This window comes from Limulus polyphemus, unplaced genomic scaffold (assembly GCF_000517525.1).
Source record: "Limulus polyphemus unplaced genomic scaffold, Limulus_polyphemus-2.1.2 Scaffold1056, whole genome shotgun sequence".
In the NCBI taxonomy this organism is placed as follows: Eukaryota; Metazoa; Arthropoda; class Merostomata; order Xiphosura; family Limulidae; genus Limulus; species Limulus polyphemus.
The window spans coordinates 46,664-57,780 of NW_013666666.1; the positions used below are offsets into that span (position 1 = coordinate 46,664).

General features: G+C 34.3%; 1 protein-coding gene across 1 annotated transcript in view; it reads right to left on the reverse strand.

The window, feature by feature from the left end:
• The window catches only part of LOC111083006 (paired box pox-neuro protein-like), a 30,122-nt gene that overhangs the window by 9,809 nt on the left and 9,196 nt on the right, over positions 1-11,117 (reverse strand). Inside the window, exons 2-3 of the mRNA XM_022388997.1 lie at positions 9,851-9,904; positions 3,607-3,827 (exon numbers count right to left, since the gene is read on the reverse strand). Of these exons, the coding sequence (XP_022244705.1) occupies positions 3,607-3,827; positions 9,851-9,863 (234 nt within the window). The 5' untranslated portion in view covers positions 9,864-9,904. The remainder of the gene's footprint in view (positions 1-3,606; positions 3,828-9,850; positions 9,905-11,117) is intronic.

The following is an 11,117-nucleotide window of genomic DNA, read 5'->3' on the forward strand; positions in this document are numbered from 1 at the left end:
TCCCGCCAGCCACCTAGGCCCGGGCCAAACAGGGGTTCATCCAGCCACCTAGGCCCGGGCCAAACAGGGTCCCGCCAGCCACCTAGGCCCGGGCCAAACAGGGGTTCCGCCAGCCACCTAGGCCCGGGCCAAACAAGGTCCCGCCAGCCACCCAAGTAAAATGATTATACTTCGTAAAACTAGCAGAATAGAGACAAGATTGAGCTATTAGTATTATTATTATTATCCTTTTTATTATTCCCAAATATTACATGGGCTTAGGGCTCTATTAAACCTTAATCCGACCCTGTCTGTATCACGGTATTTAGTATATTTTTGGTGTTCTTTGAATCTTACTTGTAAAGGGCATTGTGTTTCTCCAGTGTATTATTTACTACCTTAACACTGAGTGCTAAACACAGGGAAACGAATTTGTATTGTTTGGTACATCGTTGCTGGATGAAGGCTCGGGTAAGAAGGCTTAACATGTTCGCTGCCACCAGTAGTAGTATTACTAAATCCTACTCTAGTGCCAACCACGCGTTTCTTTTTTTATTTAACCCAGGTGTCTAATATTCATATGGGTAACTATACTGCGTTTAATTTGCTCATTGAAGCCACTTGTAATATGTGCCCCACCAGTGTGTCACGCCGTCCACAGCTAAAAGTCTGTTGTGACCCACCAGTTGGGAACATGGCAGTTAATGTGTTAAAGAAGAAGGTATTTAACGTAGAGAACAGTCGAGGTATACACTTTACAGGTCCTTTCTTTTTGTCAGAACCTTCTTTTGTTTATACGTGTACAGGGTGTCCCAAAAAAGAATATACCAAAAAGAAACTTGAATGTTTTTTTATTATTTGAGATAACAATGAAATTCAAAAGAAAATATCTTTTGAAGGCTTGTAAGTTTTATTTAAGTTAATTATTATTTATGAATGTGTTTTATTTCAGATTTTAGAATTGACCCTGTTTTTGAGTAGAATGAAAACTTCTGAAGAGTTCCCCCGATTTCACCCTTTTGTACTTTTATCTTTGTTTGGGGCTTTTTGAAAACAAAGGCCTACCATAAACCAAGGAATCTCGAGGAACTGAAACTTGGTATCCGTGATGCTGTCTTATCCATCCCTATAGCTATGTTGGAAAACGTTTTCTCAAATTGTGAACCAGAATTGAATTGATCGTAATTAATGATGAAAGACATGTAGAAGTTTATTAATTAAATAAAATAAAAGTTACAAGCCTTTAGAAGACATTTTGTTTTGAATTTCGTGTTTCCTCAAATTATACAAATCTTATACAACTTTCTTTTTGATACATACAGTTTGGGACAACCTGTGTTTTATAGTGTTAGCCATTGTGGTTGAAAATGCGTATATACATATTTTACTCGTTTAAGCCGAATAGTTTCCGAAATGCCTTTGATTTACCTCAGTACATCAAGAATATATTTAACTTTACTGTTTCTAGCCTATACTTTTTTACGAGAGCTGGGAAACTTGCTTCAAAAATATGTACAAAACCTTGCAAAAAGCCTTGTCTTATCTACTTGAATGTTAGTTTAAAATTACGTTTGCAGGCGCTCAAGCTAAGGAAGTTTAACATATTTCACAAGGACACTACTTTGGTGTTTTTTTAGTAAATTGTCTTACTTTCTGTAATTAAACAGTTAATTGGACTGTAAAAGTGAATTCACTATGAAATTTTGATATTGCTATAAGTTCAAAGCTCCTAGTCTTAACTCCCCCCCCTCCTCTCTCTCTCTCTCATGTCTCAGCGATACAACGCTAAACATTGGGTTTCGATATCCGTGGTGGGCAGAGTACAGATAGATCGATGTGTAACTTTGCGATTAACATCAACCATAACAATCAACCGAGTCTCAGGCATAGAACATACAGAACGCCAAATTATAATAATTTATTACAATTAGTTTCATGACGTTTCATTAACGCAGCGCCATAGGTAAAATATTATAATAATGCCAATTCTTTCTTTTTTTTTATTGGTAGCAACGTTTTGGATATTAATGCGCAAGAACAATTCACATATACATCTTTGAAAGCAAATAAAATGCTTATAGAAAATGATTGTTTGCAAAGTAATTCAAAGTGCTTACATGCATAACCAACTTTAGTTAATGTGATGTTTCTTACTATGTGTACTATTTTGAATATAGTTTGAGAATCCGAACACAGTTTAATTTGTTGATCTTTAACCTATCTGATACCTCCTACTGGAATAAATGGAGGAAGACATTTTTTGGAAGATTCTGAGAGTCCTGTGGTTTGAAAGTCTCTAATATAATTAACAACAATAGATATAGACCTGTTTTTCTATCAGGTACTCTTAGCTCGTCCGTAAAAGCATTAAAATAACTAAATTATTAAGATTAAGTTTAAAACATGTGTATATTGCAATCACTAGATGATATAACAGATTGTTTGGGATAATATCTCCTGATTCAGGGGATGGATAACTTGAACTTCCTTTTCCTTAGAGAGAGTCAGGTACGTTATATTAAAACGATTTTGAATATGCAAATGAACAAGTTATATGGCAGTCACAGCCAATATAAAGTCATGGTGGAACGATATGTATCAAAACTACATTTTGACATTGTTTGGCGTTTCGTGTGATGCCACTGAAAATTGGTCGCTCTTGGAAAGGGTAGGTAATATCTCTTTCTGACAAAAAATATCCATACAATCATGTCATCAAATGTATTCATATACCGATCTGAATATCTAAAACGGAAATATATTTTATACTTAACGGCATTGGGAAAAAAAAGGAATATGGATGAATTTGGGCACCAGGAGTATGCCGACAAAAGCCATCTACATGCCCCGATCAACAGTACGCAACATAAACAAGAAATATATGTGTCTGTAAACGACAGTAACAGGGCATGGGTTGACTAATATAAGGCTTCCGATCATACATCCTGTTCAGCAGTCGTATACCTTAATTAAGCCGCTGGGTAGTGAAACGGGTATACATGCTATTCCATAAGACATACCAGTCAAGTTGCCGGATGCAGCACATATGGATTTGTATGCGATTGAACGAATGGCCTCTGGGAAACTAGATAGACTGTGGAAAGCATTCACAAAGGAGTAGTGTACTTTGGACAAGACAACCTTATGATAGAATATTTCGTAATGGAAACTACTCTTCAGGGCTATCGTTAAGATGCATGGTGGTTTTAATATAACGTACCTCTGTATTTTGTCTGCGGTTTAATAGCTCATACATCTTATTTTCAATAAAACGCATTCCGAATTAAAGTTCAAAAAGTGGCGGACATGCTTTTTTGAAATGATTCCATACATACCAAAACTTAAATGTTACATGATCTCCCACCACCATTGAAAAGTTGAATACATTTATTTTATACAAGATACGGATTTAAAACTCAATTAATCTAAACAGACTACTTCTAATTAATGATTTTTTTAAAAATCAGTCCTTACATTGACTGCTTGTGAACGAATTTGTTGAACTCTTATTGACCAGCAAAGTTTACTCTAATGAAATTATAACATTAGTTTATCTTTCTAACGTCGTATTGAATCAGTTATAAAGCAACTCTAATCTAATGATAAAGCAAGCCGTTAACCACTTACCTTTGGCTTACTACCTCCAATGGATCCAGGCTTGATGGATCCTGTTTCGTAAAATCTCGTAAGTATTTTCGACACGCATCCATGAGACACCAGCAGTTGTCGTGAGATGTCGCATGGCCTCACACCCATCAGTGCTAGTTCCACGATTCGTCGACGAACACAGTCCGGAAGAGGTCGACCATTGACAAAGACTCCTCCGAGTTGATTAATACCAGCTTGTCCTTCATGAAATCGGTTATTTTCAACTCGAGTTAATTTTAACTAGTGAAAATGTTTGTTTACAAAGCAATTGTATAACTTAAGTTGTGAGATTTCAAAACATAAAATGTAAATTAAAACGGAAAGCATCGAGATCTAAGTGGACATTTATTGTTTGGTCACACATAAAAAGTTAGGAAATAATTCTTATTTGGGACTAATGACTCACTACCAGCGAAAACTTCACAAACAATTAAACTATAAATCATAAAAAAAGTATAAAAGAATCGCCAGTTAACATTTTTGCTTGTAAGTGTATATAATAAGCAGGGAAATTCGAAATGCTCTTTGCACAAGCTACAGTTTTTATAACAATCGTGACAAGTGTTTTACTCTAGTACTATTTGTTCCCGATTTAAGTTATACTTATAAATACGTTACTAAAATGCTGTTGAAAATAAAATATTTGTTGCGCCATAAAGAAAAACAACTATTAGGAGTTGAATCATAAAAATACCCAAAGTTAGAAATCACGACTCTTTCATTGAAAGTGAATAAAACTGAATAAAGAACTCAGGTCCAAATGATAATTAGGATTAAACATTACAAAGCTCAAAATATTAAAATCCACAAACGAACAACGTTTTTTAATACACAATTAAAATCTGTATTTAAACCGATCAACGGTTGTAAAAGACACTCTATATGTTTAAACGTGGTTTCACGTCATCTTCAGGAATGTGAAAAACAGTTACTATGTACCATATAAATACAAAAGCCATGGTCAGTGACTACTAGTTTACAATTCAAAAAAAGATCAAGCCATCTACATACTTTCTGATTTTCTAACTCTTCTTCCTTATTTAAGATCATGTTGTTTTTGCTGTGTTTCATTATTTCAATGGTTTCTCTAATATTTCTAACAATCATATTATTCGGTTGAGCCAAAATAACCGCCCCCCCCCCCCACTGGATGATATATCTAGTATAATTTACATGTTCAGATAATGCAGAGTTTTCACTTTTGTTTTTAACATTTTACTTATGTTTATTTATTCTATATTTAACTTTTTTTCAGTTTAACCAATGTATGCACGACCACATTCACATTGAACATTATATGTACATGTTTTCTCCATTTGATTTTATTCATCTTTAGTTTTGGTTAATATTTGAATAATTTTATTCAATGGTCTGTAAATGGCAATAACATTTTTGTTTTGTTTTTGAATTTATGAAAAAAAATTATATGATAAACCTGGAATATATGGTAAAAAGAACATTTCTTTTTTTATCTATTTTATCAAATATTGATTTAATTTACTTTTTTGTTCAACATATATGTTGTTAAATTTCCTCACGGCTCTATCAACAATATGAGGTGAGAAACCTTTATCTGATACTACGTGTTTAATAAGTAACTGTTCATATTTTAAACCTGCTGAATTAGAACATAGTTTTAAAGACCTGTAAACACAAGATTAAAAAGCTGACATTTTTTGTGACTTTGTATAACATGATTCTTGAGGTGGCGGCATGATAACAGAAAAAGGTTTACGATAAACCGTAGTTTCTAACTCATTCTTGTTTTTCTTAACAAGCACGTACATCCAAAACTGTAAGCTGTTGTTTTCTTCAACTTCGTGAGTAAATTGAATAGATGGTTCGAGGCTATTTAAGTAATTAGCGAACTCTAGCAAGTTCTCTTTACTATGGCGCCACCCCACGAACGTGTCATCGACATATCTAATCCATATTTCCGGTTTAAGTTTGGCATTTTGTAAAGCATCAGTTTCAAACCTATCCATAAAAAAGATCACACAACAAAGAGATAATAGAGAACTAATTCAGTCTGTTTATAGATCTTATTATTAAATTGAAAATATGAGTTTTCAACACCAGTTTCTATTAAGTTTATTGTGTCTAAAGTTTCAACGACTGGTATATTATTTACACGAAATTTGTCTTCAAAACAGTTGATAGTTGTACCAGTTTAACCTTTAATATTACAAAGCTCTGTTTCACTGACTTGTCGATAACAACAAGGCTTGAGGCTTGGTGCTTGAATATCATTATAGTAGAGTCAGCCATAATCTAGTGGTTGTCGTGTCAGGCTGGAGACCCAGAGGTTCAGGGATCGAGACGTGGTATCGTTGAACACGCTTCACATTTTTAGCTATAAGCGCGTTATATAAGTGATAGTCAATTCCGATATTCGGTTCAAAAAGCTGGATAGAGTGGTGGGTGTTACTAGCTGGCTGCTTTCCCTTTGGTCAGCAATTCAAACTAATGGGTAGCTAGGGGTCTCTGACCTGGTCATTCATTCCATATGCGCATGACGTGTCATTCAGAATGAAAATTCCAATTGTTCACTATAGTGATTAGTAAGAAATGCAACCATTTAAATTGTACTCCAGCACTTTCAATAAAATGTCATTTTTATGGTGACTTCATAACATATTTTTGCTAGTGTGTAATATTTCTATAGTATATTTCTTTTGACATATTTTGAGATTTTGTTCCTTCGACGAAATCCCTGATTAGTGACTTTTAGAATTAGTACTTAAAATCCAGGGTTTAAAATACAACAAAGCTTTATTCTTGTAATCGAAATACTTTCCATAAATGCTCTTAACAGCCATTATCAGGATAAAGGTTTGATAAGTATTTATCGATTAGTTATTATTCGTATGCTAAATATTCCTGACGTGACGATTTTGATTCAAGAGAGAATGATGTGACTAAAAGTTTTTATGATGTCCACGCGATTCCTTCTTGTTTGCAATTTAATCAACTATTGACCTTACACAACCAGCAGTTTTCATTACTCATGCTCTTGAACCGCTCAGAGGGTAATTAGTGCTGAACTGAACAGATAATGATCACTATACATAATTCACCTTTTGTGGACAACATTTATATACAGTAACCATGACATCCGGTAGCCAGGCAGGTGGGATCAGTGGAACGTGCAACTGGTTAATGCCTTTCGAATAAGGAAACTTTATGTATAAATAAATATGCATTTAGCTCTTCATAATTTAATAATTTCATTTGTAAATTAAAAGAAGTAAACTTATATACATATATATATTAACAAGAAGAATATTCTATATATATATATATATGAGCAAGAATATTATATATATATATATGTTGTTTGTTTGTAATTAAGCACAAAGCTACACAATGGGCTATTTGTTTTCTCACCACGGGTATCGAAACTCTGATTCTAGCGTTGTAAGTCCTCAGACATACCGCTGTGCCCCTGGGGGGGGGACACATATATATATGAACAAGAATATTATATATGTAAAATATTCACGTTTGTGATTAGTATAAAGGTTAGACTTCCATGACACTTACCAGTGCTACTGTACATCGACTGATTGTGTGTGTTGTTATTGTTTGTCGTTGTTTATAACACTTCTGCGATAGAGGTAGTTTTATAACTTTTTATAAGAGCTTGAATCGGTTGTCAAAGCTGTCAACACATCCTTCGTCAGGTAAGTTTACTAGCCCCAGTCTTATTGCAGAAAACAAAACGGGGAAAAAAACAAAAGACAAGTAGAGCAACCAGCTTGGTGTTATTATACCAAAAATACAACGTAATCTGTAATTGTACTCATATCGGGCCTAAACATGTCATTCAAGGAAGAACCGTGAGCACTGGCGCCGTTATGTTATATATTATATATGTGTGTGTGTGTGTATTTACGCGCAAGTGTAGATTTGTACATGTATATATATATATGACATTGGTCTGCGGTTGTCTTTCTGTATATAACTTTTAATTTCGGGACTTATGGTGTCTCATAACTTTTGCCTGATCGGATACATTCTCATTCCTAGAGCCAGTGCGTCAGAAAAGTGGCCATTTGGCCACAGAAAGATGGCTCCGTCGCCACGAGCTTCTGACACTTTGGAAAATGAACGTTTTGTGTGTGCACAACTATGAATTCTGCGGTCTCCGCGGCGAGCCGTTGTTTCTAGCCGATTAGCTTTAATGGCTGGGAAGGCAACAACTCTTAAAAGACACGGAGGAATAGGCCTAACTAACATTTTAGTTTGTATACTGTTTACGGGATGGCTAGGAAATTGTTCATATGGCAAACAAGATCTAAAACGGGCTCTTTCCACACGTTCACACAGAATTTTATATCTAAAAAAATAAATATATAAAAAGTAAAAACTATCAAATTTCAAAACCTACACACAAGTAGCTATTATCAAAAACTAGGCGCCACTAGTATTAAAAACAAAACTTGGAAAAGTAAATCATTTGGGCAATATAAAGTCCTAAGCATACTAAAGTGAATTATTTTATCACCAGTCTTCTAAAATTACCATTGATCCCATCTGCCTGTAATATGAACAAACCCATGCTAATGGAGTATTTAAACTTTTATCAACTAATTGGTGTTACACAGTGAAGTACTCTTTGGAAACTAAACCATGATGAAAAATATTTGAAAATTGTCAGAAACTTTTAATCACATTTCATTGTTCAGATATTAATTGGTGAAACGGTTCTCATGTCAGATGTGAACGAGGATGGTATGATCTGCATATCAAGTTAACACAAATTCAAAATGAAAACAGGAATCAGCATTAAATATTTTATGTACCTCCTATGCGCTACTATAAATTTAGAACGTATATATATATATATATGTGCTATTAAATATTATAAAATACAGTTTCTGAGTATAAATAATAATAAATACTGACATAGCTACAGTACAACATATTTAATAGGCTGATTGTATAGATCTAGTACACTGAGACGTAGTAATTTGATTCAGCAGTGTACGTATGGAATTTGTTTATTTTGTTATTCTTGTAAATATTTTTTGTTTTACATCACAAAAGCTAAAACGAGAAGGGTTGTAAGGCAAGATTCCTACATCTTACTCAGGGTAACAGTGTTTAATGCAAGAGGATAGATTTAGAATTAAGGGGAAACCACATCGGATTTGTTTAAATGTATTAAAACCAGATTTATATCTTATTTTTAGATTACGCCTTTTCGATTGTAAGGCATTCATTTAAACCTGAAAAAGGATGTTCGCACGAAATCTTTAGTAAAATATTTACATTTTATTTGACCGTATGTAGCTTAATTATTAGCGTATCGGGCTGCAAATCGAAAGGTCCAGGTTTCGAGACGTGATGCTGCTTTTTAGTGTGAGCGAGTTACAGAAGTGATAGTTATTCCCGTTAATTGATTCAACGAATCGATCAAAGCTTTTGTGGTGGCGGGTATTCCTGGATAGCTGTCTTCCCTCTGTAGAATAGTTCAAGATTAGGGAAGGATAAGCCTGAATCCTGTGGGGCCTTTGACCTGGTATTCTAATCCACTTGTAAATAAGACACCTTTCAGATTGAAAATTCTAATTCAACTTATGTTTTGTACAGTTACGCTCATCTATAAAATTTGCAATGCATCACAGCGTTTCCTTTTTAATACTTCACAAAGTTAGAGTGGTCGGTAGATCCCCCCCCCCAACCTCACCTCCTCACACACACACACCCCTACCACCCCAACTCACCTCCTCACACACACACACACACTACTAATTACACTAAGTTGATTCTTTGTCAGCTTGATGTCTCCACTGTCAGAAGTTTCGATTAAGCACATCATATGATAACAATCAATTCGACTTATTAAAAAGTAGATATTTTATGCGTATGTAAACGATGTTTAGAATTAATCAGATTTAACTGATTGTGTAATGAAATTGTAATAACTTTCCAGGGAAGACGGAGAAATTATATCAGCCTAAAAAAAACAAACTTTTATTGTTTTGAGTTCCTGAAAGAGAAATCATTACTACAGATAAGGCTTTAGAAAGTTTCTGTGATTTTTTTTACATTTCATACTATAATAACCGTGCCCGCTGAGGTTTAATCCGGAATTTTATTTATAACCCTTATAGTTGTTTTCACATGCGTGCAGTGTAGTCGTGTAAGAAAAACTATATAAAATGTTCTCAGACTACAATTAAAATATAGTTTCATGCATATAGATAGACTATCTTACCAGTGTGAGGCATGGCGTCTAGACTCTGCAGAATAATGAAACTTTCCGGAAACTCTGGTATAAAAAAAAACACAAACTAATTTTATTTAACAATATACTAAAAAAATATTTTATATTGTAGTACAAATGAGAAGGTACACAGCTAGATTCAAAAAACACTTTATACATTCCTTAAAAGTGTTATACAGATTATTTACTAGATAAAGTGTTAGAACAATTTAACAGTCACAATATAACACAGCCTTCGATGTCCGAAGGATTCTTTACAAAACACGAGCTCAGTCATGCACTCACATGAACCATGGTTTAATTGATATTCGTTCTCCCTTACATTGTTAGGAGTGTTTGACAGTTACTTCTCGAGCTTGTTGGCACTGTCTTTCTTATAAGGTTATACCATATATTTTATATATTTATAATTTTCAGTGTTTCGGCTTCTTTAACGTTTAAAAAATGTTTCTGATTTTATTTTTACATTTTCAGACAAGTTCTGGACATTTAGTAACATTTTCTAAAGTTCTAGAGGGTATTTTACCTGGAGGAATAGTTTCTGTAACTGGGTTATGTATTTAAGGTTTTCTGTCTTTAAAAACGTGCGGGAGACACGTCCTTCGTGTTCCTCGTGAAAAATGCCTCTATGGTAATCTCCTCAATATTCTCTAACTAATGCTTACTGCGTAGTTATTCTCCAAGTTGCATACGTGACACTATTCTCCCTCAATAATATCTAGCTAAAGCTTTCTATGTTTTTGTTATTCAATTTCCATACGTGACAGTAACTCCCTCAATATTTTCTAACAAGAGCTTATTGCACAATTTATCTTCAGTTTGCCTACGTGATAATAATCTCCCTTCAATATTCTCTAGTTAGAGCTTATTATATGTTCTTCAATACATAACCCAGTTACAGAAAACTTTTTCTCCAGGTAAAATACCCTCATACATAACCCAGTTACAGAAACCGTTCCTCCAGGTAAAATACTCTCATACATAACCCAGTTACAGAAACTATTCCTCCAGGTAAAATACCCTCATACATAACCCAGTTACAAAAACCGTTCTTCCAGGTAAAATACCCTCATACATAACCGAGTTACAGAAACTATTCCTCCAGGTAAGATACCCTCATACATAACCGAGTTACAGAAACTATTCCTCCAGGTAAAATACCCTCATACATAACCCATTTACAGAAACCGTTCCTCCAAGTAAAATACCCTCATACATAACCTAGTTACAGAAACCGTTCCTCCAAGTAAAATACCCT